The 26,206-nt window shown below is 39.4% G+C and overlaps 1 protein-coding gene across 1 annotated transcript in view; it reads left to right on the top strand.

Moving 5' to 3' along the window:
* NEB (nebulin) overlaps positions 1-26,206 on the top strand; it is a 124,217-nt gene that overhangs the window by 23,203 nt on the left and 74,808 nt on the right. Inside the window, 35 exon segments of the mRNA XM_035566111.1 lie at positions 814-1,020; positions 1,791-1,895; positions 2,059-2,166; positions 2,565-2,876; positions 3,620-3,826; positions 4,790-4,894; positions 5,703-5,810; positions 6,343-6,654; positions 6,802-7,008; positions 7,486-7,590; positions 8,502-8,609; positions 9,374-9,685; positions 9,875-10,078; positions 10,561-10,665; positions 11,480-11,587; positions 11,929-12,240; positions 12,930-13,133; positions 13,475-13,579; positions 13,678-13,785; positions 14,824-15,135; positions 15,819-16,022; positions 16,364-16,468; positions 16,567-16,674; positions 17,711-18,022; positions 18,626-18,829; positions 19,171-19,275; positions 19,374-19,481; positions 20,101-20,412; positions 21,133-21,336; positions 22,109-22,213; positions 22,905-23,012; positions 23,507-23,818; positions 24,212-24,415; positions 24,890-24,994; positions 25,481-25,588. Of these exon segments, the coding sequence (XP_035422004.1) occupies positions 814-1,020; positions 1,791-1,895; positions 2,059-2,166; positions 2,565-2,876; positions 3,620-3,826; positions 4,790-4,894; positions 5,703-5,810; positions 6,343-6,654; positions 6,802-7,008; positions 7,486-7,590; positions 8,502-8,609; positions 9,374-9,685; positions 9,875-10,078; positions 10,561-10,665; positions 11,480-11,587; positions 11,929-12,240; positions 12,930-13,133; positions 13,475-13,579; positions 13,678-13,785; positions 14,824-15,135; positions 15,819-16,022; positions 16,364-16,468; positions 16,567-16,674; positions 17,711-18,022; positions 18,626-18,829; positions 19,171-19,275; positions 19,374-19,481; positions 20,101-20,412; positions 21,133-21,336; positions 22,109-22,213; positions 22,905-23,012; positions 23,507-23,818; positions 24,212-24,415; positions 24,890-24,994; positions 25,481-25,588 (6,258 nt within the window).

The following is a 26,206-nucleotide window of genomic DNA, read 5'->3' as shown; positions in this document are numbered from 1 at the left end:
AATTGAGAACATTCTTCACATTCTGAGCTTTGTTTGGTGAGGAAAATGTGCTTGTTCCCACTGGCCAAGAGATAGATCTGACCTTTAAACACAATTCAAATATAGAAATTTTTATTTCAAGCTTTTTGCTTCCCTGTTGTATTTTTAGGTAGCCTTGCTGAGTAGGCTGAGGTTGCTTGACTAACTCAGGATATCTGCAAGGAGAGATGACTGATAATTCAGGAGAAACTTTGTCCTGTGTACAGCTAATACGTGTTCTTTTTCTCAGATGCTGCTCTGCTATTTTCCTTGTTACTTCTAACACTGCAGTTCAGGAACATATTTCATTTTTGCAGCATCTTCATACCTTTATCGGTTCTAAAGCCATATTGCGATGTGTGATTAAATAGGACTGGTTTCTGTTCAAGATTGAAGCAGAAACTGCAGGAAAAAAAGTCATAGTGAATTAATTCCACTGTGAACTGAGTTGACTAACAAAGAGTGTCATTTAAAAAACCGACTATATTTTTGTCTGTTTTTCATGTTTACCATTCAAAGTTTGTTTTAAAGTCTGCATTTGGTCTGTAGTGTGAGTTCTAAACATTGGTTTAGTGAAAATAGTTTCTTTACTCCTAACAGTTTTAATGTTATGCTAAGGAGCTGGAAAACATTCATGATTTAAACAGGCTTGCCCAAATTTTCTTTCAAATCAGAATGACCAGGAGAAGTTTTAAGGCCTCATCTGTGTTTTTTTGTTTTGTTTTGTTTGTTTGTTATATACAGGCATTCTGATTTTCCTTGTCTCACTGTTTTTCCTTGTTTATTTTTTACAAGAATGTATATAAAGCAGACTTTAATAACTGGTTGAGAGGAGTCGGCTGGTTGCCAATTCAATCATTGGACGTAGAAAAGGCCAAAAAAGCTACAGAGATTCTCAGTGAAAAGAAGTATCGCCAGCATCCAGACAAGCTGAAGTACTCTATTCCAATGGATGCAATGGAACAAGTATTAGCTAAGCAAAATGCCAAGATCATGAATAAGGTGAGAACTTGTTCAAATGATTGTGACTGAGCCAGAGGTAGGGTCTTCATCTCGCAAAATCATGCGATGGGTGTATTCCCACTGAGGTCATCAGAATTTTCAGTGGGTATAGTGGTTTGCTTGGTTAAAACTGGACACTAAGCAATGATGAAGCCTCAGAATGTAAGCATAATTGAGAGAGTTTTAAGTTTATAGAGATTAAAGATTTCTCTTTTGTGCATATGATGAAGAATATCCTCTCCAGATTTATAGTACTTTGGCAATGGTGCTCTTTTTATATATAATAGTGAGCACATAAAACACCCTAAAATCCTGTCAAGTTTTTACAAGTATCCTCAGAAAAAGGGAATTCTTTAAATTTGTTCCTGAATTTGTTGGTGTTATCTGGAACACCACTGATCCTTATTCCTTGTATACCATGGAAAGAGGGTGCATAAAAAAAAAACCACTTATGCTTTACAAGGACATATATATTTATATATATTTATAAGGATATATATAAAACAGGGAAGACAGCAGACTGAAAATTTTAAATTTAATTTTTTAATAGTTATCAAAACAAACTTTGCAAATTTCTCAAATGAAATACTAAAGAAAGAGGAGGAATACAATATTTTCATGCTGCATTTTTAATTGTGGAGATTATTTATAGTGCTTATGGAACTTTGTACTGTAAAACATTATCTATTGCACATAAGCAAAACAAAAGCAAACTTATATTTTGAGTGCATTGCCTATTGAACGCTAAATGTCATTTCTTTTAATTGCAGAGGCTCTACACTGATAAATGGAACAAAGAGAAGACCAGCATTCATGTTATGCCAGATACTCCAGAAATTCTGCAGTCTAAAGTGAACCAGATCACAATGAGTAATGTGAGTTACTATGCTTGAAGTGGGCATTCAGTGTCTGTTGCATAGATCAAAAATTGGTGTAATTTTTAGTTTTTTTTTTTTTGGAAAATAGTTCAGATGCAGGGTACTTTAGTACTTCTGCATTCATAATAGAGTACCTGTTCTCTTTTACATTTTAAATCAGAAATTATACAAAGCCGGATGGGAGGAAGACAAGAAGAAAGGTTATGACATGAAGACAGATGCCATTCCAATAAAAGCAGCCAAAGCCTCCAGAGACATTGCGAGTGATGTAAGTTTGTTTACTTGGTAGCATTCAAAATTTTTTCAGAGCCAATCAGAACTTTTCAAAATGCTGTGTTATGCACAAATGTGATTTTTCAAGCATCTTGGAAAATCTGAGTTTCAGTTATATGCTTAATGTGATAAACCTTTGTAGTACTTGCTCTCAGGCATATTTTGTCTCCCGCAGAATAACACTGAATTGTGCTTTTTTGCTCTTTGTTCAACAAGCCGCTAAGCTTCATAAGCCTGTGTTCAATAGGTTATTTTATAAGACTAGATATGTCTAAATGACTAAGCCTGAAATTCTGTGATGAAAAAGAACCAGTATTTTCTGTCTTCAAAGATAGAAATGAGCTTAATCATGCTTTTTTTTTTTCTCCTGCTCTTTGTCTTTCCTGCTGTCAGTATAAGTACAAACTAGCCTACGAAAAAGGAAAAGGAAAGCATATTGGGTTCCGCAGCCTTGAAGATGATCCCAAGCTAGTGCACTTCATGCAGGTGGCTAAGATGCAATCTGATCGTGAATACAAAAAAGATTATGAGAAGGCAAAGACTAACTTCCATACTCCAGTTGACATGCTCAGTGTTGTGGCAGCCAAGAAAGCACAGGAAGTGGCTACAAATACAAACTACAAAAGCTTGATCCATACCTACAATGTTCTACCTGATGCTATGAGTCTTGAATTAGCCAAAAACATGATGCAGTTACAAAGTGACGTAAGTGATAGACTCTTCAACCTTTGCATTACTAATACAATGTTGCTTAGATTATGAGAATATACTGTAAGATAAATAGTTTTTTCTTAGTGAAATTCAGTTATATACTAAAATGTGGTAAATAAAATGCAATCTTCAGTAAAGATAGCCATTGTATATTTCTAAGACTCTGAAATATTAAATTACACCTATTGCTAAAGAATTCAGGCTCAAAAATAAGCCATTTTATTAATGAAGTAGAATGGATGTTTAAATGTTCCATCAGACTCTTCAGCAGTACTCCTTTTGTGCAGGCCAAGGCAGGAAAAGCTTCACTTTTCAGCAGTTTTGTCTTGTACTTCCAAGAAGATGTCCTCTTAGAAAAAGGGGAAGCAAACTATGTAGCCATGTCCATTTCTGGGATGTTCAGACTCTAGAGAAAACAGATTTATTTTTTTTTGTCAGGATAGTGGTTCAGCTGATCTTCTTCTCCAAGAGGGCCTTAGCATGTAATCTTATGTGAACAATCTATATCCATCATAAGGAGGATGTGAACACTGTATAAAGGGAACTATAATAAAATACAGACAGTACTGTAACAAACACATTTCTAAGAAAACACTGGATACGTCTTGATATTATTTGGTTCTTCTTAGAACAAGTGCATTCAAAATCTAATATTCATTAAACACAGGAGGAAGTGTCAAGATTTCCAGATATTCATGTGTATCTATCTGATTATTTTATTTTCTTTCTGCTTCCAGAATCAATATAGAGCAGAATACGATGAAAGCATGAAAGGTGTTGGATGGATGCCACTGGGCTCCCTGGAGGCTGAGAAGAACAAGAAAGCAATGGAAATTGTTAGTGAAAAGAAATACCGCCAGCATCCAGACAAGCTGAAGTATTCTGTTCCTATGGATTCCATGAACATGGTCTTAGCTTTAAATAATGCTAAAATCATGGATGAGGTATGAAGGTGTTCATCAAAACTTAGCTAAATTTGCACAAATATGAAATGAATTATTCATAACAATACACAATCTTATTGGGTGACTAATGTCTGAATTTTTCAGTTTTGGCAACTAATGAGAATGCTTGACTGTCGGTGTATTTCATCTTCATAGAGCCTTTCTATACCTGAAAGCAAAGCATGACCATAATATTTTATTCATAAGGTCTACACAGCATAAAAGATTGTAGACTGTTAATAGTTTAACTCTAGAGGCTAAAAGTTCCAGAGTGATTTGCTTTTGAAAATAACATTTAAACTTTTAAACATATAGCCTGTTTCATCTGATGCCTGTTACATCAATGTGGAATTGCAGCACAATCTGAATACTCTTGTAATGAGATATTTATTTCCTGGTTCTTCTGCTGAACTGATAGAATCTGCTGCTGTTCTTTAGAAATGTCTAGTGTTCACATGCATTGGAGATGCAGTGCTCACCAGAATTTTAGGTTTTTCTTAGCTTTGCTTCCTCTAAGAAAACTTTTGTTACGTCTCTCTCAATTGCTACTTATTTTTCATGAGATAAGCTGATAATCCTCCACCTCAGACAAGGTGGCTAACAACCTACTCTTCTAACACTTTTTTTTTCTTCTACCTTCTGACCTGACTTTGATAGCTGTTGTTTTCTGCTGCTGAATGTGCTTGAACATGCTGCTGGGCAAGAGACAAGCAATAAAATACAGTAGCAAGATTGGTATTGGTTCAACTTTTATTTTAGACTTGCACGATTAACTTCATAAGAGCTATTTCTGATTCACATTGCTTTTAAATGGTAAAATAAAAATACAAATGGTCTTACCATATTAGGAGTTGCATCATTGTAAAGAAAGATTGTATTTAAAATAGTGACATTTTAATAATAAAAATACTGTTATATTTAATTTTTTTGTACGTTGACATGTTTTTTCCTTTGTCCCTCCAGCACCAATACAAACAAGCATGGGAAGAAGACAAAAAGAAAGTTCACATCACACCAGATATTCCACAGATCGCTTTAGCAAAAGCTAATGCATTTAATTTAAGTGATGTGAGTACTGTTTGTAAGGCTAAGAGGTTGCACCTGTTTTTTTGTTTTGCTTTGTTTTGTTTTGTTTTTTATTAGGAATAATAAGTGAAATAACAGCATAGGAAAGTCTCCCTAATTCTCAGTTGCCTAATCTGTATTAGTTTCACAGTAAGCTATTTATTTTTCTTCCCACCCCCCTCTTCTCTGAGATTACATACCAAAAGTTGTCAAGAAGAAGCCATAGTGTTTATGGATAGATTATGAAGTATTCATGTAGGTCATTAAAACATAGTAGTTATTAGCAAAATGGTAGAGTCTGAGCACTATCCATGTTTGTTACTGCATTTATTTTATTTCCTAATACACGTTTTGTACTGCATTCAAAATTCTGTCTTGCAGGTTCAACCTATTCTTTATGTGACATGATATCATAGACAGTTTCTCAGTAGCTGGTTGTTAAATCTACATATGCCAAATAAAGGATTGTTTGTAATTGCGCACATCTTTACGTGCTTGTAAATAGACATCTAATTTTTAGATGCAACTTTTCACCAGTATTTGTGCATGTGGGAAGCAAGTGCAAATACTTGGTCTTCTTGTTTTAGGTTATTGTTGTTGATTATAGCACAGTTCAGCTACACTGATGTATAAATACTAGGACCGAAGTTAATTTTGAAGGTGAATTCATCTCTTTGTGAACCTGAGTGCCATAAACAGCTGTTCAAGGGGTATTAAACATATGAATAGTCTGTGTTTCAAGTTGATGTATAAAATGTATACAGTATTGTGTTTTGTTTGTTTAAAGGATGAGTCTTCTTTCTTTTCACAGAAAATGTACAGACTTTCTTTTGAAGAAACCAGGAAGAAAGGGTATGATCTCAGAGCCGATGCTATCCCTATTAAAGCTGCCAGAGCTTCTAGGGACATTGCTAGTGATGTAAGTTCTGAAAAGAAAAAACAATCCATTTCAGACATTGTAAAACATTCTTTTCTTAACACGGCTCAATTTTGTATGCTAAGTGTGTGAAGTCTATTTATTCTCGTTTGTAAATAATTGACATATTCAGCATATATTCTAATAAATTTTCTCGCAGAGTTGAAGAAGAATTTCTCCATTAGAAGGATTAGGAGATAAATGAGGGATTCTTCCTGGGGGAAAAAAAATGCCGTTCATTTCTTATTGTTCTAGTGCTTTAATATTTTATAAACGTAATATTGCCCCAGCCCAGGTGCAGCACTTTGCACTTAAACTTGTTGAACTTCATTAGGTTCACTTGGGCCCACTTCTCTAGCTTGTCCAGGTCCCTTTGGATGGCTTCCCTTCCTTCTGGTGTATTGATTGCACCACTTTATTTAATAATGTGAAGATCTTATTTTAATTTACTTTTTTTTTTTTCCCTTACAAGATAGACATTGCTTGTTAAACAAATGAAGTAGAACTAAAGTCTCTGTCTCTGTTCTCTGCACAGTATAAATACAAATTAGGTTATGAAAAAGACAAGGGAAAGCTTGTAGGCTTCCGCAGCCTTCAGGATGATCCCAAGCTTGTCCATTATATGCAAGTGGCTAAGATGCAGTCTGATCGTGAATACAAGAAAGCCTATGAGACGAGCAAGACGCATTACCAAACACCTTCTGATGCTCTCAGTATTGTGGCAGCTAAGGAGGCACAAGATCGTGTAACCAATACAAACTACAAACGACTGATACACCACTATATGCTTCTACCAGATGCAATGAGTTTTGAACTGTACAGAAACATGAATCAGATACAAAGTAATGTAAGTTTCTCTTTTCTTTCTGACTGTCATTCACAGCTGTGCCTGTTTTCCTCTTTTCTCATTATGGCTGTGTTTTGGAAAGAACAGGATTATTTAGCATGAACCGTTTATAAATTGTAAACTTTCATTTTGTATCCTGATTTGCAGAATGAGTACAAGCAGGATTACAATGAATGGTTCAAGGGTATTGGTTGGAGTCCTGCTGGTTCTCTGGACGTGGAGAAGTCTAAGAAAGCTACAGAAATTGCAAGTGACCGGAAATACCGCCAGCATCCCAGCATGTTCAATTTTACAAAACAGAATGACGCAATGGACATGGTCCTCGCAAAGCATAATGCAGATATAATGAATAAAGTGAGTATTTATGGGCAAAATTAGTCAGGCACTCAAATATAATCCAAATTAATAAACACTGTATACATCTCTGTCACCACTTTTATGTAGCAGTGTTTCCCTGGGAAAAACAACTGTCACAGATTTCTCTTTTTCAATTTTTTTCTTAATTGAAACACTCATTTACTGCCAAGTGGCATTGGTTAAATAAATCTTATCTCATTTTTTCATAGCCACCTCTTCAACATCTATTTTTCTCACTCTTACGTAGAAATCATTGGCCCTGAAAATCTTGCTAGGTAGACCTCATTTGAAGCAGGACTGGATCCTAATTCAGCTCATTCTGGGGTAGTTCATTACATAGTAAAATAAATCTAAGTTAGCATCTTCTGCTTTTTACCCATCCATAGGCAAAGTGCACAAACAGAAAGGTGAAAACCTTGAAAGAACCATCCTTTGTCATTTATACTAACACAGCTGATGTTACTTTTTCAATAGCATGCTTATACTCAAGCTTGGGAGAAGGATAAAACTCAAGTTCATGTGATGCCAGATACACCAGATATTCTACAAGCAAAACAGAACAAGGCGAACTACAGTCAGGTAGTGCTTTTTCATGCTTTCTATTACATTTCAAATTAATATCTATTTTCTTCAAATTTAAAGGATCCTTCCTATTTCAAAATAAAAGTTAATTGATAAAGGTTAGAAAAAAATGGAAGAGATTTTAGAACAAAGGCAAGAATTTTGCTGTGAAAGAGTAGCAATATATATAATATATACGATATATATTCAGAGTAGCAATAGTTACCATCTTCAAGGTAGCAAAGTTACAGCCTAAATTATAGCAAAATATATGGAAAACATGAGTTCTATTTTTGACCTCTGGAAGTGTGAAGTCCATACTCCAGGGAAATCAATTGTGTTACAAATTCCTTATTATAAAATTAAAAGTTCATTGTGTATATTTTTAACTTTATGTATAAGAAAATAATTACATGTAATGATTTGAACTTTTCTTTCAGCTTTTAAATATCAGAAATTTTGCTATTTAAAGCAATTAGATTTTGCTTTGCATGATTGCTCAGAGGCAAATTTTCAGCATATGAGGGCTGGAACTTTAAATCAATTGTGCCTGAACTGAATTGACTATTAAATAACTACATTACAGCCTTATTAATTAAAATTTTGTTAGGCCCATTGAAAAGTTTTCAGTTATCCCAGATGTACAGATTTCAAATTTCCCAGTTATGTGTCAAGTCCTAAAGGTAAGCTGTGATAGGGAAGTGCTGCAGTAAATAAAAGCTATTTAATCACTGGCCTAAGACTTGGAAGACTACCTTCCTTGCCTATCACATTTTCCCTTTTCTGAGTTTTCATTCCAGTAGCTCTTCCCTCATAACTGAAGCTTTTGAGGTAACAAGAATTAGGTAATATGGATCACTAGCATATCTAAGTGGAAGGTAATATATGTATTACTAAGGCTTTTTAATTAAAATTGTTTTCAATTTTAGAAACTGTACAAGCTTGGCTGGGAGGAAATGATAAAGAAGGGCTATGACCTCACACCTGAAGCCATTTCAGTGAAAGCTGCCAAAGCTTCAAGGGACATTGCAAGTGACGTAAGCAACATTCTAATTCAGTCTGAAATGCACTTCTTTGTGCATCCCTCTGCTAAGGTGTGCCTTGGAGTAAACAAGCAAAATTGATGAAGAAACACTTTCCTGATCTGTTTTTGTGAGTTTGTTTTTTGAAGAAAAGATTTGAAGGAGAGTTGTTCTTAGGTCTTAGCAATTCCAAAGTCCATCCATGAAGTGGCTAGCCATACAAAGCAATTTAAACTGAGTTGTCTGCTCTTTTGAATGTTACGTTTTCTGAGCAGCAGCAATTTAGTCCACTTAGCTGATGCCAGTGCCTATACTTGGAAATCCTCTTTACGACTCCGAAATAGATACGGTGACACATATATTTCTATTATTTTCTGTAACTTGCTATTGGTATGACTTCTGAATTTATGGAACAGATTTCATTAATCATTGGAAATGCTTAAGCTGATTATTTTATTCATCAAAATATTTAAATGTGACAGCCTTTGGGAGTTCTGAACTGTGTGACTGTATAAAACAAATGGCACAGGAGACCACTGTTAGAGATATGCCCTCTTCCTCTCCAGGAGGCTCTGTTTATTCCCAGGCAAAGCATTCACGGACACCAAGTGATGCACATGAATCAGGGGGCTACTAAACCTTTACATGAGATGCTATAGCAAGTTGCTTATTTCATTGGTAATGAGGAACATTGAACTGAGTGAATATGTTTGCCTTATTTATTTTACCACTGCCTGATTCTTACTGTAATTTCAATAATGCAACCTTTTTAATTTTAGTACAAGTACAAAGAAGGTTACCGCAAGCAACAGGGACATCACATTGGATTCCGCAGCTTACAGGATGATCCTAAGATGTTGTGGTCTATGCAAGTAGCTAAGATGCAGAGTGAGAGGGAGTATAAGAAAGATTTTGAGAAGTGGAAGACAAAGTTCAACATGCCCGTGGATATGTTGGGCTTCCTTCTTGCTAAGAAATGTCAGGAATTGGTTAGCGATATAGACTACAAACAGATGCTACACCGCTGGACTTGTCTACCAGACCAGAACGATGTCACTCAAGCAAAGAGGGTCTATGAACTACAGAGTGATGTAAGCTTCCGCTGGATTTCATTCATTCATTTTCTGTAAGATATTTACTACTTATGGAAAAGTTTCTCTAATAACTCTCTTTTGATATTAGTATAGATCAGACTGAAGTTAATATACCAGTTAGCTTTTTAATATGGTTTAATACATGAACAGTAAAAGAACCTACTATGATTTTTTTTTCCTTAATAGAATCTATACAAGTCAGATCTACAGTGGCTCAGAGGCCTTGGATGGAGTCCTTTGGGATCTTTGGAATCTGAAAAGAACAAGAAAGCTTCTGAAATACTGAGTGAAAAGAAGTACCGGCAGCACCCAGATACTATTAAGTTCACAAGTATCCCAGATGCCATGAATATCGTTTTAGCAAAATCTAATGCCAAAAATAGAAGTGATGTAAGTTGCCTCTGAAACAAGTACATGTGATTCAATAAATGTAGGAATAAGTTAGTATTCATTTGTTGAAAAGATCACTATACCAGAATGTGATTATAAAAATATAAAATATAAAAATATCAGATGTTTGCAATCTGTGCCTTACTGCTCAGTTGTCAAGAAGTATTATGCCTTAATCAGGAGATTAAGGTCTTTAGGGCTATACAATTTATTCAGCAAACTGCAAATATAACCCTTACTATGTAGTATGCAACCATGTTGTCATAATGCTGCCTCGTTGAGCATTTGTGGATGTAAAGAGGGAAAAAAGGTATTTCAGTAAGAAGTTGGTGTATTATTTTATTTAAATTTCTTGCATTGATCACTCATGCTTGCATGGTATATCTTTGCTTTGCAATTGTGGAGAAAAATTAAGATGAATTCACTGCCATGAATGTGAGCCTTTTATCAGACAAGATATTTCTGTTTGTGTCTCTTTTCAGATACTCTATAGACAAGCCTGGGACAAGGACAAGACTCAGGTTCACATCATGCCTGATACTCCTGAAATTTTACTGGCTAAATCAAACTTAATCAACACAAGTGATGTAAGTGTGTCTCTACAGTATTTCTTTTATGAAATTTGGGTTTACTCTTTATAGCTTTAGTTTAAAATGAAGTAGAGTAATTCTACAAATCTAATGGTTGTAAGCACACCTGTAATCTTTTCCTGGGAAGCACTGGGAAGCTCAAGTAAATTGCTAGGTTATAATATGGAAGTGGAGTTGCTAGAAAAAAAATACCAAGAAAATACTCAGTGCAAGTTTGGTGTTTTCTTTCATCCCTACCAATTATATTAACATTTTAGATATGTATTCAGGAATTTCCAGTAAGCCTGTTGTTTAGTTAAAAGTCTGATTATATCAAACTACATTTTTAGAATTTCTTAGGATTACATTACATCAAATTTCTGGCTATAATGGAACAAATATAGATTAGGTGCAAAATGTAAAATGTCAGCAGCTTTATCATAAGAAATCAAGAAGACAAATAATTGTGATTGAAATTGGGTGTAACAAATTGCAGGGTTGTATTATTCACCTCTGTAGAAGGCAATTCTTCATTCAGATTAATATTTCTAGTAAAGGAAAAGTTTTGGTCTCAGATGAGATCATCAGAGAAATTGCAGGTAGCTATTTTTATATATTTTATATAATCAGTTACAAAATACATATTATTAGAAATAAGGTATGGGATTTCATTTGGTTAATGAAACTGCATTTGGAATCTCATACTTCTTTTTCAATAATCAAAGGAATAAAATTACCATATTGTATAGGTAGGATGATCTTACTTTTTTACATATTGAAAAACTCTCTAGAGCCTTATTTGAAATAATTACTTTGAATCCTTCTCCAACAGAAACATTACAAGTTAGGATATGAAGAGTTGAAGAGGAAAGGCTACGATCTTCCTCCCGATGCTATACCCCTCAAGTCAGCGAAGGCATCCAGAGACATAGCTAGTGAAGTAAGTCCTACCGAGTGAAAATAATAGTGTGGCATTGAGCTAGTAGACATTTCCCTGTAACAGGAGGAGATCTAACATTTTAACACTTACATTGCTCCTCACCCAAGAGGTTGTGTAATTCTTTATTGTGCAAAGTTAATTGAATTCATTAAAATACTTTACAAATAGAAAGAATGTAACCATAGAAAATAATATGATCTAGAAATAAAAATGCTAAAAATATAGCCAAAATATGCGATATATTTTTATAATACGTTTCAGTTCAAAAATTAGCCAGTCTATTAACAAATCAGAAATGTTAGGTACTTCTTTAAAACACGGCGGTTTCTCTATTCAATTAGTACCAATATAAAACTGCGTACCGGAAGCAGCTTGGCCACCACATTGGAGCGCGAAACATAGAGGATGATCCCAAGATGATGTGGTCGATGCATGTAGCGAAGATCCAGAGTGACAGGGAGTACAAGAAGGCCTTTGAGAAGACAAAGACACACTTCAGCAGCCCCGTGGACATGCTGGGTGTGGTGTTGGCCAAGAAGTGTCAGGAGCTGGTCAGCGACATTGATTACAAGCATCATCTGCATCGGTGGACGTGTCTGCCGGACCAGAACGATGTTGTACAAGCCAGGAAAGTGTACGACCTTCAGAGCGATGTAAGTTCTTCTTTCCTAGACGTGTGGGAAACGGGCTGTCTTTCTTGAGTTCTGTTCCACTGTTGCGGAAGATGCAGTTGGGGACCATAAACCTGGGCTGACTCTGTGAGACGGTGTTGTGGCCATACTGACATGCTGAGTGTTTCTTCTTTGAACCAGAAAGGCATAAGTTTGTGTGGTACTGTACTTTATGATCACAGAAGAGTTGTGTCTTGCTTTGACTGTGTGGAGGGAAAGGTTTCTGCATGTGGCTAAAGTTCATTCTATAAGGGGAAGGGCAAAGGAGTCAAATTTTTACTTTTGGAGGACCGGCGCTGGGCATATGCAAGCTGAAGTAGTATAAAGAGTGTTAGGTGGTGGGGTCTAACAGTCCCCTTCTGTGCTTAAGTCAGCCAAGACTGCTGGATGGGGCAGATCTTTGTCCCTTTTGCCTACAAAGGCTTTTGCACAGAAGATGCTTGAGGAGAGCTCTGTCAGTTGCTGGGCACCTGCTTGTGGTGGTGCAGGCATGCGGAGCTTACACAACCTTGGTGTAACAGGAGCCGAGATACATGATAGCCCCTTCGTGCTGTCTGGTGTGTTGACCCAGGGGAATGTGCCTTCTCAGGCGGAGCTTCCCTTGGTAGGAGGGGTGCTTGCACACACTGAGGATGTTGCTGAGCTGTTTGTGTCCTTGCCTGTCATTTCAGAATGTGTACAAGTCCGACCTTCTGTGGCTGAGAGGCATTGGCTGGTCCCCAAGTGGTTCGCTGGACGATGAGAAGAACAAGAGGGCAAGCCTGATCCTGAGTGACAAGAAGTATCGTCAGCACCCGGACACCATCAAGTTCACGAGCATTCCTGACTCTATGCCTATGGTTCTGGCGAAGCACAACTCTGAAATTATGAACCAAGTGAGACTTCCTTGTGTTTTCAGCCTGAAGGAAAGGAGTGCCTCTAGCAGGGCTCTAGAGCTCTTCTGCCTCCAGGGCCAGGGTTTTGCTGGAGGGGTGTTGCGGTCCCTGCTCGGGGGATTTGTGTTCCTTGTTTGATCAACATCTGTTTTGTGCAATTGGAGCAGAGATTGGGTGTGGTGCGGGAAAGAAAAGGGTGAGACTTTAAAAGTCTTGGGGAAAGGAAAGTGCCTAAGTGTGTTGAGACCTAGAGGCTGGTAGAGGCCCTGTTGAGCTAGTTTGGTCTCTGTGTTTGTTTCCCTGTGCTTGCATGATCATTTACGTTGTGCTCACCTTTTCAGCGTGCGTATACGTCTGCCTGGGAGAAAGACAAAACCAGCGTTCACGTTATGCCGGATACACCTGGTATTTTGCTGGCCCAGCAGAACCAGCAGAACCTCAGTGAGGTAGGTGTTTCGTGTGGGCTCGGTGTCCATCCGTGGGCAGAGGCGGTGCAGGAAGAAGTGTAGTTGGGGTCACTTGGGAACTCTTGTTTTTCTTCCAGAAACTGTACAGGCTTGCAATGGAGGAAGAGAAGAAAAAGGGCTATGACCTCCGCGCAGATGCGATTCCTATCAAGTCTGCTAAAGCTTCCAGAGATATTGCCAGTGATGTAAGTACGCAGGAGGCCTTGGTGGCACACCCTCTTGGACAGTTTCCCTGTGCTTGCAGCTCAAGACCAGGGACTGCAAACTTAGATGAGTGTAGCCCACAGAGCACGTACCTGTCATTACCGCTCAGCTAGTCAGTAAAGGCGTTGGTGCCAGAGGTTCAGTAGGGCCAGTCTGTCAGTACGGATGTGCACTCCCCTGATGCCTGCAGCTACCCGACGAGCTGGACCATTGAAAAGAAAACCCAAACCAAGTTTTTTGATATGACAGGGACGTTTATCATTTCTGTGTGGACTGGGGCAGTGCAGTCACTGTCAGGCCACTGTTACTTTGTCCCAGCTTGTGTTGCAGAGTATGATTTTAGGGTGCAGGGGCTGAATTTACTCTCTCATGAGACATTCTGTAGTTTAGGTTTGTTCTGTTAGTCTGGGAAGATGAGCTCAATCTCTCCTCAGGCTTCCTGGGCATTTTGGAAATGGGGGAGGGAAAAGTGTAGCGCATTTCCCTGTCACTGCCCAAACTCAGGCAGCAGGTGGCCTGCAGCTGAGGACACACTGAGCTGGGAGAACAAGAGTCCTCTGCACCGTGAGGAGAGCCTGGTGCAGAGGAGTGTGTCAGCTGCTGGGGGCTGCGTGGGTGAGTGCAGACAGAGCAGTACAGGATGAAGGCCAGGTTGCCTGCTGGAGCAGTCTGATGGGTTTTGTCGCGTTTTCCACCCCAGCTGCTGAGCTGGCCTCTCAGTGAGGCTGCTTGGGTTGTGTGGAGCTGCTGTCTGCACAAGCACATTGCTCCTGGTTCCTGAGCTGGCTTGGCTGGGGTTGCAGTCTGGACCTCCGTGTGGCTCCTGTGTCTTGGTGCAGGCCTGGGGTGGGATGGAGGTGTAGCCCATCGTGGGGTACGTTGCGCTTGGATGCCTGTTCCCATGCTGATCTTGCCAGGTTCCATTAGCAAAGCTCTTTTCACAGGAGTTGCTCCAGAACAGTGCTGAGAGGAAGAAGAAGGGCTGAGCGTAAACTTACTGAGCTTCTTTAATCCTACAGTACAGGTATAAGGAAGGTTATCGCAAGCAGCTTGGCCACCACATTGGAGCGCGAAACATAGAGGATGATCCCAAGATGATGTGGTCGATGCATGTAGCGAAGATCCAGAGTGACAGGGAGTACAAGAAGGCCTTTGAGAAGACAAAGACACACTTCAGCAGCCCCGTGGACATGCTGGGTGTGGTGTTGGCCAAGAAGTGTCAGGAGCTGGTCAGCGACATTGATTACAAGCATCATCTGCATCGGTGGACGTGTCTGCCGGACCAGAACGATGTTGTACAAGCCAGGAAAGTGTACGACCTTCAGAGCGATGTAAGTTCTTCTTTCCTAGACGTGTGGGAAACGGGCTGTCTTTCTTGAGTTCTGTTCCACTGTTGGGGACCATAAACCTGGGCTGATTCTGTGAGACGGTGTTGTGGCCATACTGACGTACTGAGTGTTTTTTATTTTTTTATTTTTTTAACCAGAGAGGAAGAATTTTGTGTGGCATTGTATATTATGATCACAGAAGAATTGTGTCTTGCTTTGACTGTGTGGAGGGAAAGGTTTCTGCATGTGGCTGAAGTTCTTTACATAAGGGAAAGGGCAAAAGTGTTAATTTTTACTTTTGGAGGACAAGTGCTGGGCAAACACAAGCTGGAGTAGTATAAAGAGCGTTAGGTGGTGGGGTTTAAGGGTCCTCTTCAGTGCCTCTGTCAGCCAAGATTGCTGGATGGGGCAGATCTTTGTCCCTTTTGCCTACAAAGGCTTTTGCACAGAAGATGCTTGAGGAGAGCTCTGTCAGTTGCTGGCACCTGCTTGTGGTGGTGCAGGCGTGCGGAGCCTACACAACCTTGGTGTAACAGGAGCCGAGATACATGATAGCCCCTTCGTGCTGTCTGCTGGGCTGAGCCAGGGGAGTGTGCCTTCTCAGGCGGAGCTTCCCTTGGTAGGAGGGGTGCTTGCACACACTGAGGATGTTGCTGAGCTGTTTGTGTCCTTGCCTGTCATTTCAGAATGTGTACAAGTCCGACCTTCTGTGGCTGAGAGGCATTGGCTGGTCCCCAAGTGGTTCGCTGGACGATGAGAAGAACAAGAGGGCAAGCCTGATCCTGAGTGACAAGAAGTATCGTCAGCACCCGGACACCATCAAGTTCACGAGCATTCCTGACTCTATGCCTATGGTTCTGGCGAAGCACAACTCTGAAATTATGAACCAAGTGAGACTTCCTTGCGTTTTCAGCCTGAAGGAAAGGAGTGCCTCTAGCAGGGCTCTAGAGCTCTTCTGCCTCAGGTTCCAGGGTTTTGGTGGAGGCAACACGTCCCTCCTGCTCGGGGGATTTGTGTTCCTTGTTTGATCAACATCTGTTTTGTGCAGTTGGAGCAGAGATTGGGTGTGGTGCGGGAAAGAAAAGGGTGAGACTTTAAAAGTCTTGGGGAAAGGAAAGTGCCTAAGTGTGTTGAGACCTAGAGGCTGGTAGAGGCCCTGTTGAACTAGTTTGGTCTCTGTGTTTGTTTCCCTGTGCTTGCATGATCATTTACGTTGTGCTCACCTTTTCAGCGTGCGTATACGTCTGCCTGGGAGAAAGACAAAACCAGCGTTCACGTTATGCCGGATACACCTGGTATTTTGCTGGCCCAGCAGAACCAGCAGAACCTCAGTGAGGTAGGTGTTTCGTGTGGGCTCGGTGTCCATCCGTGGGCAGAGGCGGTGCAGGAAGAAGTGTAGTTGGGGTCACTTGGGAACTCTTGTTTTTCTTCCAGAAACTGTACAGGCTTGCAATGGAGGAAGAGAAGAAAAAGGGCTATGACCTCCGCGCAGATGCGATTCCTATCAAGTCTGCTAAAGCTTCCAGAGATATTGCCAGTGATGTAAGTACGCAGGAGGCCTTGGTGGCACACCCTCTTGGACAGTTTCTCTGTGCTTGCAGCTCAAGACCAGGGACTGCAAACTTAGATGAGTGTAGCCCACAGAGCACGTACCTGTCATTACCGCTCAGCTAGTCAGTAAAGGCGTTGGCGCCAGAGGTTCAGTAGGGCCAGTCTGTCAGTACGGATGTGCACTCCCCTGATGCCTGCAGCTACCCGACGAGCTGGACCATTGAAAAGAAAACCCAAACCAAGTTTTTTGATATGACAGGGACGTTTATCATTTCTGTGTGGACTGGGGCAGTGCAGTCACTGTCAGGCCACTGTTACTTTGTCCCAGCTTGTGTTGCAGAGTATGATTTTAGGGTGCAGGGGCTGAATTTACTCTCATGAGACATTCTGTAGTTTAGGTTTGTTCTGTTAGTCTGGGAAGATGAGCTCAATCTCTCCTCAGGCTTCCTGGGCATTTTGGAAATGGGGGAGGGAAAAGTGTAGCGCATTTCCCTGTCACTGCCCAAACTCAGGCAGCAGGTGGCCTGCAGCTGAGGACACACTGAGCTGGGAGAACAAGAGTCCTCTGCACCGTGAGGAGAGCCTGGTGCAGAGGAGTGTGTCAGCTGCTGGGGGCTGCGTGGGTGAGTGCAGACAGAGCAGTACAGGATGAAGGCCAGGTTGCCTGCTGGAGCAGTCTGATGGGTTTTGTCCCGTTTTCCACCCCAGCTGCTGAGCTGGCCTCTCAGTGAGGCTGCTTGGGTTGTGTGGAGCTGCTGTCTGCACAAGCACATTGCTCCTGGTTCCTGAGCTGGCTTGGCTGGGGTTGCAGTCTGGACCTCCGTGTGGCTCCTGTGTCTTGGTGCAGGCCTGGGGTGGGATGGAGGTGTAGCCCATCGTGGGGTACGTTGCGCTTGGATGCCTGTTCCCATGCTGATCTTGCCAGGTTCCATTAGCAAAGCTCTTTTCACAGGAGTTGCTCCAGAACAGTGCTGAGAGGAAGAAGAAGGGCTGAGCGTAAACTTACTGAGCTTCTTTAATCCTACAGTACAGGTATAAGGAAGGTTATCGCAAGCAGCTTGGCCACCACATTGGAGCGCGAAACATAGAGGATGATCCCAAGATGATGTGGTCGATGCATGTAGCGAAGATCCAGAGTGACAGGGAGTACAAGAAGGCCTTTGAGAAGACAAAGACACACTTCAGCAGCCCCGTGGACATGCTGGGTGTGGTGTTGGCCAAGAAATGTCAGGAGCTGGTCAGCGACATTGATTACAAGCATCATCTGCATCGGTGGACGTGTCTGCCGGACCAGAACGATGTTGTACAAGCCAGGAAAGTGTACGACCTTCAGAGCGATGTAAGTTCTTCTTTCCTAGACGTGTGGGAAACGGGCTGTCTTTCTTGAGTTCTGTTCCACTGTTGGGGACCATAAACCTGGGCTGATTCTGTGAGACGGTGTTGTGGCCATACTGACGTACTGAGTGTTTTTTATTTTTTTATTTTTTTAACGAGAGAGGAAGAATTTTGTGTGGCATTGTATATTATGATCACAGAAGAATTGTGTCTTGCTTTGACTGTGTGGAGGGAATGGTTGCTGCATGTGGCTAAAGTTCTTTCTGTAAGGGAAAGGGCACAGGAATCTTGGAGGACTGGCACTGGGCAAACACAAGCTGGCATGGTATAAAGAGCATTAGATGGTGGGTTGTAACGGTCCTAGTCTGTGCCTAAGTCAGCCAAGATTGCTGGATGGGGCAGATCTTTGTCCCTTTTGCCTACAAAGGCTTTTGCCTACAAAACCTCGGTGTAACGGGAGCCGTGCTGCATGGTAGCCCCTTTCTGCTGTCTGGTGTGTTGACCCAGGGGAATGTGCCTTCTCAGGCGGAGCTTCCCTTGGTAGGAGGGGTGCTTGCACACACTGAGGATGTTGCTGAGCTGTTTGTGTCCTTGCCTGTCATTTCAGAATGTGTACAAGTCCGACCTTCTGTGGCTGAGAGGCATTGGCTGGTCCCCAAGTGGTTCGCTGGACGATGAGAAGAACAAGAGGGCGAGCCTGATCCTGAGTGACAAGAAGTATCGTCAGCATCCGGACACCATCAAGTTCACGAGCATTCCTGACTCTATGCCTATGGTTCTGGCGAAGCACAACTCTGAAATTATGAACCAAGTGAGACTTCCTTGTGTTTTCAGCCTGAAGGAAAGGAGTGCCTCTAGCAGGGCTCTAGAGCTCTTCTGCCTCCAGGGCCAGGGTTTTGCTGGAGGGGTGTTGCGGTCCCTGCTCGGGGGATTTGTGTTCCTTGTTTGATCAACATCTGTTTTGTGCAATTGGAGCAGAGATTGGGTGTGGTGCGGGAAAGAAAAGGGTGAGACTTTAAAAGTCTTGGGGAAAGGAAAGTGCCTAAGTGTGTTGAGACCTAGAGGCTGGTAGAGGCCCTGTTGAGCTAGTTTGGTCTCTGTGTTTGTTTCCCTGTGCTTGCATGATCATTTACGTTGTGCTCACCTTTTCAGCGTGCGTATACGTCTGCCTGGGAGAAAGACAAAACCAGCGTTCACGTTATGCCGGATACACCTGGTATTTTGCTGGCCCAGCAGAACCAGCAGAACCTCAGTGAGGTAGGTGTTTCGTGTGGGCTCGGTGTCCATCCGTGGGCAGAGGCGGTGCAGGAAGAAGTGTAGTTGGGGTCACTTGGGAACTCTTGTTTTTCTTCCAGAAACTGTACAGGCTTGCAATGGAGGAAGAGAAGAAAAAGGGCTATGACCTCCGCGCAGATGCGATTCCTATCAAGTCTGCTAAAGCTTCCAGAGATATTGCCAGTGATGTAAGTATGCAGGAGGCCTTGGTGGCACACCCTCTTGGATAGTTTCTCTGTGTCTGCATCTTACATCTGTGATAATGTTTCTGCATAGACCGTTATTTTTTGATTTGGCCTTTCATTTATTTAATTTTGTGAAAGTCTCTTATTCAGAACCTCTTTTCTCTTAATGCGCAATACTTTTGAATTTTCTCATCACAGAGTTTTTGTAAGAGGTAAAGGCAGTGTAAAAGTAGTGGGTTCCTCGATGATTAGATATTATTATTAAAAATTCTCCTTTGTGCTTGAAAGTCACCTACTGACTTTCTATGGAAATGGGTAAGTTTACTGAACTTTTGAGATTTTTTTATTGATTCTGTAATTTGCACACTTTTTATTCTCTCATGTACTGAGGAGGAGCTCTTAATATGTAGGCGATAGTGTGCTTTGGAAAACATGAAGGTTACAACAGTCAGAAAATATTAGGTGAATCCCTTTGTAGCTGCACATTGCAATTCATCAGCTGAATACTTTAACGTCTCTGTGGTTCCACACATAAAGTTCTCTGGAGGTTGTTCTACTTGGGCTTTTCTTAGTATGTGAAGAAAACTGAAATAAAACTCAATGAACATCTTTTTGCCTATAGTACAAGTATAAGGAAGGTTATCGCAAGCAGCTTGGCCACCACATTGGAGCACGAAACATAGAGGATGATCCCAAAATGATGTGGTCGATGCATGTAGCGAAGATCCAGAGTGACAGGGAGTACAAGAAGGCCTTTGAGAAGACAAAGACACACTTCAGCAGCCCCGTGGACATGCTGGGTATCGTGTTGGCCAAGAAATGCCAAGAGTTGGTCAGCGACATTGATTACCGCCACTATCTGCACCAGTGGATCTGTCTGCCAGACCAGAATGATGTTATCCATGCTAAGAAGGCCTATGATCTGCAGAGTGATGTGAGTACTCACTGATGAGCATTGATGTTCTGACGTGTATGTAATTTCCCTTATGTACAAAGCATATAAAAGATAGAAGCTGCTCTCTACAAAATGCAGAAGCTCCTGACCTGTTTCTGTTGCAGTGTTTTTTCACATTGTGTTTTTCTCTACTTGTTCCAAGAGGAGGTCATAAGACAATAGTAAATGAATCTGTAAATAAGGAATACTGAATAGTATGAAGATTTAAATACAGGAAATCCATTAGCATAATAGAAGATTAGCAGATAAGTAATATAACAGATAGCTTTAATGCCTATATATGCAGATTAACTACATATAAAGAGGAAATTGCCCCGTATGACTTTTCTTTAAGTTTCATGACTGGAATTCTACCGTTCTGTCTTGGGAAAATTGTTTAACTTAAAACCTGCTCTTCCTTACCGAATGACCTCCTGTTTCTTGGGAATATACATTACAGGAAAAGTTTATGCTGGCTTTCAGGATTTTGTTTTAATTACATCATTTACCCTTTGACTGTTCCTATACATGTTGTCCGGTGAATGATACCTCTTGAAGACAGGGATTGGGATTTGAATCTAGGTTCTAAACAAGGATTGTTTTGCAGATTGAACTAGGAGGAAGGAGACTAACAGAAAATAAGCATTATTTGCGTGAGATATATGAAATGTTTCCCTGGCAATATTAATGAGATGGCTGTCTTTGTACTTTTTGCAATAGAATTGCTACAAGTCCGACCTTGAATGGTTGCGGGGCATTGGTTGGGTCCCAATTGGTTCCTTGGATGTTGAAACAGCCAAGAAGGCAGGAGAGATCTTGAGTGATAAATTATACCGTCAGCCTCCGGACACAATCAAATTTACTAGTGTTACTGATTCTCTAGAGATGGTCTTGGCCAAGCATAATGCAGAGACGATGAATAAGGTGAGTCTTGATCCAGTCTGGTAACATGTCAGCACTCTCCAGCTAAAACCTGGAGAGAGAGGTCTAGCAATACAGGTCTGTTGCTGCATGCAGTTTCAGCACAGTGAGACTTTAAAAGTCTGTTTCATTCTTGGTAATCAACAGGTAACTTATTTTTACCAAGTGCTAATATAACAATATCTTCTAAGTTATGAAGTTAAATATTAATTATGAGTTGTAAAGCTTTCTACATACTATAGCATGTATCTAGTAGTGTTATCTTCCATCTAATTTTTAATAAAACAATTTAGCCATTTGTCTAATAAATCTAATAATTTGTCAAATATATTTAGTAATCTAGGATTTAAATTACTTGTTTCAGATCAGTCTTTGAAATATCTGTATTTCAAACAATTCAACATAGCTTTCACAATGTAAGAGTTTTTCTGAGTCTGTGGCTGTAATCTCAATCCTATTTATGTCAACAAAACCATTTCTTCCTTCAGTGAGGCCTTGTTCTTAGAGTTTAAATCTGTGTGTGTCTGATTAGCCTTCCATTGAAAGCCTTTTTTTGTAAACATTTCCTTTAAAACTGAATTATTTCTACGTTACAAATCCTTAAGCTGTAAATTAAGCATCTTGAGGAGTGAATATAAGGTCTCGTTGCTATGTAAGGAATAAGGATTTTTTAGACTTCACTTGGAGTACAGTTCTGTAATTTTTCTTGCTCTATAGGGGATCTCCAAGTAGCCATCTTTTTTCTCCCTCCTAACATATGTTGTTTCTCCTGCAGCGTTTATATACAGATGCCTGGAATAAAGACAAGACACAAGTTCACATCATGCCCGACACACCTGAAATCACACTAGCAAAACAGAACATGCAAAACTACAGTGCGGTGAGTTTGTTAGATCTCCAGATGTAACTGGTCTGTTTCATGGCTGGATTATCAATATCCTGATAAACCTGATATAGAGGATACCATCTATTTCTTTAAGTGACACCAAATGTTTATAATTAAAATTGTGACTTTAAAAGCATCACTTGCGTTTTTGTACAGTAGTGTATACATATGTCTGTGAGCGCTACTTAGAATAAATTCTTTGAAAAGTGTGTCTCCAGTGAATTTTTGGGGGTTCTTTCTCCCACTGTGCATAATGTTGGGAAGGTGCAAAATTCATTCCAACACTGGAAAGACAAAAAAAAAATTCCAGCACAATTGTGAAGAACATTGTTTCCAGTGTTCAATGTTAGTTTAGGTAAATATATTCGCATCAGTAAGAGAAGGCTTTAGAAAGTAAGTTTTATTCTATTTGTATGTGGAGGAGTAGCTTGTCTATGAAGTTGTAATCTGTGTTATTAAAGTATTGAAAGAAAAAAAATCGTTATCTAAAGTATTTAGCAAAGATCCTCATTCAATACAAATTCTTAAGAGCTGCTGCTCGGAGGCTTTGAGTTAAAAAAGATAAAACTGGGTTAGAATAAATCTTAACACTTTTTTTTAATCTACTCACGAGCGGTTTGTTTTGCACAGAATCTAATATAAAGAATTTAGTTACATGAATCCTATTGTTTAATTCTTCATCTAGAAACTCTACAGACAAGCCATGGAAGAATCAAAAAAGAAAGGCTATGATCTGAGAAGTGATGCTATCCCCATTCAAGCTGCCAAAGCATCCAGGCAAATTGCCAGTGATGTAAGATATAAACTTTTTATTTCTTTGTGTGCTGATATCTGATCTCTACAACCTGAAAACTATCAGTTAAATTCTGTAAAAGGCATTTCAATTAAACTCTAACCTCGAAATGTACATTTTTGGAGGTAAATTATTATATACGTATAAAGAGTGATTTGTAAAAATTATGGACAATACAATGCTGCAATCATGTTAATATTTTAATGTTTTGTTAATTAAATCTTTATATAGTACATATAAATCAGGATTATTTTTCACTAATATGAGAGTGTTTTTTCAAAAAAAAAATTCTCACACTTCTCAATTTAGGGTTCTAATACAAATCTTAGAAATTTAATCAGAGAATCCATGTTATTAGCCCCATAATTACTTTGAACGTATTTTGTTGGCTGTAGATTACAGAGTGTTTTGGAGACTTTTATTAGAAACATTTAAAATGAGTAACTGAATTTTATACTTAATATATGAACAAAATATCTTGATTTATATCTCAGTACAAGTATAAGGAAGGTTATCGCAAGCAGCTTGGCCACCACATTGGAGCGCGAAACATAGAGGATGATCCCAAAATGATGTGGTCGATGCATGTAGCGAAGATCCAGAGTGATAGGGAGTACAAGAAAGCCTTTGAGAAGACAAAGACACACTTCAGCAGCCCCGTGGACATGCTGGGTATCGTGTTGGCCAAGAAATGCCAAGAGTTGGTCAGCGATATTGATTACCGCCACTATCTGCACCAGTGGATCTGTCTGCCAGACCAGAATGATGTTATCCATGCTAAGAAGGCCTATGATCTGCAGAGTGATGCAAGTACCTTTTATTTCATTTTTGGGGAGGGATGTATTTGAAATTTTACATAGGTGGTCCAGGGCATCAGATACTAATGTGGTAAAAACAAATTTCAAGACTTATTTTTAAGTATTATTGAAACTCAGACCTCTGATAAGATATGTTTGCTAGTTGATATTAAATGAAATTTTGTAATTTGGGCTATTTATCATTTGTCATTCTGTGAAGCTTGGATAATGGTTTCACTCTGCATCTAGATGAACTGCAGTGATATCAGCTAAGCTTTGTCTGGGCTTTGGAATTTATTTGTATTAGAAGTTGATACTGAGTTTAATTAAACATCTGTGAAAAGATGCACTACGTAAATTGCATTATTATTTTTAGAATAACCTGTGTATTTTTTGCAATAGAATTGCTACAAGTCCGACCTTGAATGGTTGCGGGGCATTGGTTGGGTCCCAATTGGTTCCTTGGATGTTGAAACAGCCAAGAAGGCAGGAGAGATCTTGAGTGATAAATTATACCGTCAGCCTCCGGACACAATCAAATTTACTAGTGTTACTGATTCTCTAGAGATGGTCTTGGCCAAGCATAATGCAGAGACGATGAATAAGGTGAGTCTTGATCCAGTCTGGTAACATGTCAGCACTCTCCAGCTAAACCCTGGAGACGGAAGACTTGAAATACCACGATGACAAGTAATGCTGAAGTTCAGAGATGATGCTTCTTTCAAATAGTGTGCTGTCTTTATTTCAATCAAAACTAACAGCCATGTAATGGAAGACTCAGCTCAAGATATTCTACATATTCCATTTTAATCCTTTATTCGACATGTCTATGCAGTGAGTAGTAATAATGCTTTGGTTTATTCATTTTTCTTAATTAATATAGCTGTTTTCTAAGTGTTGAATTGCCTCAGATAAATTATTTTTATAAAGAGAATTTGTTATCTGTATCTGATTAAAAATGTAAGCATATATTCATGCTGCTGTCTTTAATTTTACCTAATATCCTTTGTTTTAGCTGGTTTATGAGTATTTAACTTATATTGGAACATAATGGTAATCTCTTCCTCTATTCTTTCTTAGCGTTTATACACTGAAGCATGGAATAAAGATAAGACCATGGTTCATGTCATGCCTGACACACCGGAAATCCTGCTAGCTAAGCAAAACCAATTAAACTACAGTCAGGTAAGTAAAATTGAAGAGCTCAGAGAAGTAGAATTTTGTCATCTCTGACTCTTACGTAATATTATAATGTTGTCAAGTTGTTTAGTTCCACAAGTGGCCAGCTATGCTGATAACATCAGAGTTGTTCTTTTCCCTGAATTTACTTCCTAGATATCTAACTCAGGCTTTTTGAATATGTTATATACCATAAACTAGAAATAATTTCTATAGCAAAGTATGGAAATGAATAATTTAAGTTTTAGAATATTCCTTTCTTTCCCATCCCTAGATGATTTCCAGTTTCTGGGTATCTACCATAAAATTGCAAAACCTGTTGTTTTGTTTTTTTACCTTCTAGAGAAGATAGAGCTTTGTTCAAATATTTAAGCTGTCTGAACATTAACAATATTTTGGGGGGATTCAATTTGTTTTATTGCACAGATGTGCTTAACTGAAGTGGGTAAATTACCTGATTTTTGAAACACAAATGTGTTTTTTTTCTCACAGAAAATGTACAAACTAGCTTTGGAGGAATCAAAGAAGAAGGGTCATGACATGCGTTACGATGCCATTCCTATTCAAGCTGCCAGAGCATCCAGAGAGATTGCCAGTGATGTAAGCAGTCTTTTCATCATGTCTGTATGGATTTGGTAAAGCAAAAGAATCAGAATTTTTGTTCCACTGTTTTTTTCATGTAGTATCTTGAGTATAGAATAGATAATACTGAAATCAAATGATTCTACTGCATGTTCTTAGCACATGAAAGGGATAGCCAGTATTTTTATGCACAAGTTATATACCACAGTAATAAATAGAGAAAATAATAGAAATAATAAATCTATGTCCACTATGATAGTTCCATTGATGTCCATGGGTGCTGAAGTAGGATACTCAGTAAGGTGTACAATTCTATGCTGGAGTTACCAAATTAATTTCTGATTCAAAATAGGAAATACTTTGAAATTTCTTTCCCAAATATAATAATTATTAGTAATTACTAATTACTAAATTTGTAAATCAATTCTAAAAGTTCTAACTTGTTTTTTTCCTGGGGAAAAAATATTTCTGTTGGAATGCTGTCTTGAAAATCAAGATGTCTGAATACAAAAATGGAATAAAAAATATGCTGTGACTATGACAATTTTCATTTAAGAGATGAGAAAACATCACTAAAACAAAGAGCATAACATTTTTAACGTTTTTTTTTTTTTTCATCAATACTGATAATTAAAC

Source organism: Cygnus atratus, chromosome 6, assembly GCF_013377495.2.
Source record: "Cygnus atratus isolate AKBS03 ecotype Queensland, Australia chromosome 6, CAtr_DNAZoo_HiC_assembly, whole genome shotgun sequence".
NCBI lineage: Eukaryota > Metazoa > Chordata > Aves > Anseriformes > Anatidae > Cygnus > Cygnus atratus.
The sequence above is the reverse complement of the archived record's forward strand: the minus strand, read 5'-3'. Positions and strand labels throughout refer to the sequence as shown.